This window comes from Papio anubis, chromosome 14, assembly GCF_008728515.1.
Source record: "Papio anubis isolate 15944 chromosome 14, Panubis1.0, whole genome shotgun sequence".
NCBI lineage: Eukaryota > Metazoa > Chordata > Mammalia > Primates > Cercopithecidae > Papio > Papio anubis.
Window position 1 is genome coordinate 89,413,031 of NC_044989.1, and position 1,272 is coordinate 89,414,302.

The 1,272-nt window shown below is 45.8% G+C and overlaps 1 gene segment (V, D, J or C); it reads right to left on the minus strand.

Annotated features, from left to right (window-relative positions):
• Window positions 1–327: 327 nt before the first annotated feature.
• LOC116268606 lies at window positions 328–883 on the minus strand. The segment is given in 2 exon segments: window positions 328–638; window positions 763–883. Coding segments are annotated over 2 exon segments (366 nt in total).
• Window positions 884–1,272: the final 389 nt, after the last annotated feature.

Here is a 1,272-nt window from a genome sequence, read left to right on the forward strand (position 1 = left end):
ATCTTAAACAATTTCTCCTTGAAATACTGAGAATAACTTCTCTTTTACTGTAAAAATTCCACTTATCCCACAACACAAACTCAAGTGGACTTATCTCTCCTGTTTATTCAGTCAGGACAGACATTGTGATGTCTTTTCTCCTGGGGATGAGGGCAAAAGAGGCTTAGGGTTCAGGGGAACCTCCCTGGCCCCCTCTAGGAAAATCTCCCAATGACTTTCAAAACCTGACTGAGTGTGAGAAATGCCCTCAGCAGATAGAGGCACTAGAAGGAGCCCTGGGGCAGCCCAGCCTCACACATCTGCTTCCCTGGGGGTTTATGTTATGACCTATAACACTGTGGGAGGGGCACTGTAACGCTGTTGACAGTAATAAGTGGCAAAATCTTCAGGCTGCAGGCTGCTGATGGTGAGAGTGAAATCTGTCCCAGATCCACTGCCGCTGAACCGAGAGGGAATCCCACTTTGCAAACTGGATGCAGCATAGATCAGGAGCTTAGGGGCTTTCCCTGGTTTCTGCTGATACCAATTTAAATTATTGCTAATGCCCTGACTCGCTTGGCAAGTGATGGTGACTCTGTCTCCTACAGATGCAGACAGGGAGGATGGAGACTGGGTCATCTGGATGTCACATCTGGCACCTGAGGTTGGAAACATAAAAACAAATATTCTTACAGTTAATCATGTTATCAGAGGATTTACCTGAAGAGTCAGACAGTACAGAGCACACTGACTGAGTAAATTCCTAGTGTTCTCCTTCCTTACCCGGGAGCCAGAGCAGCAGGAGCCCAAGGAGCTGAGCGGGGACCCTCATGTCCATGCTGTGTCCTGACTGAGACTGACTCCTGCACAGGGTGTGACCAGCCTATAAAAAAGTCTTCAGGGCAGAGAGTTGTGCTCTGGGAACATGCAAATCCACAGGGGATGGAGCAGGCTGAGCACAGCTGCAGGACTGGCTCATCTCAGTAACTCAGCACAGGGGCAGTGTCCCCAGAGTCCCAGGTCAGACCAGGGCAGTGCACATTTACCTTGAGAGAATACATTTCTCCTTGGGGCCATATGGTTACAGAACATACTTTTGGAGTGAATTTTCAAAATTTTAAAAGAACATATGACTAGATTAAATAATATATTTTATACTTGTATTAGGAGTGTATAGGAAAACATTATTTTTGGCAGAAAATTCATAATAAAGTTGTAGAACGTGGGGCTGTCAGAACTTTCAGTTACTCTCAAAGGAACGTGATGAGTGTGAAAGTATTTAGTGCGATACTA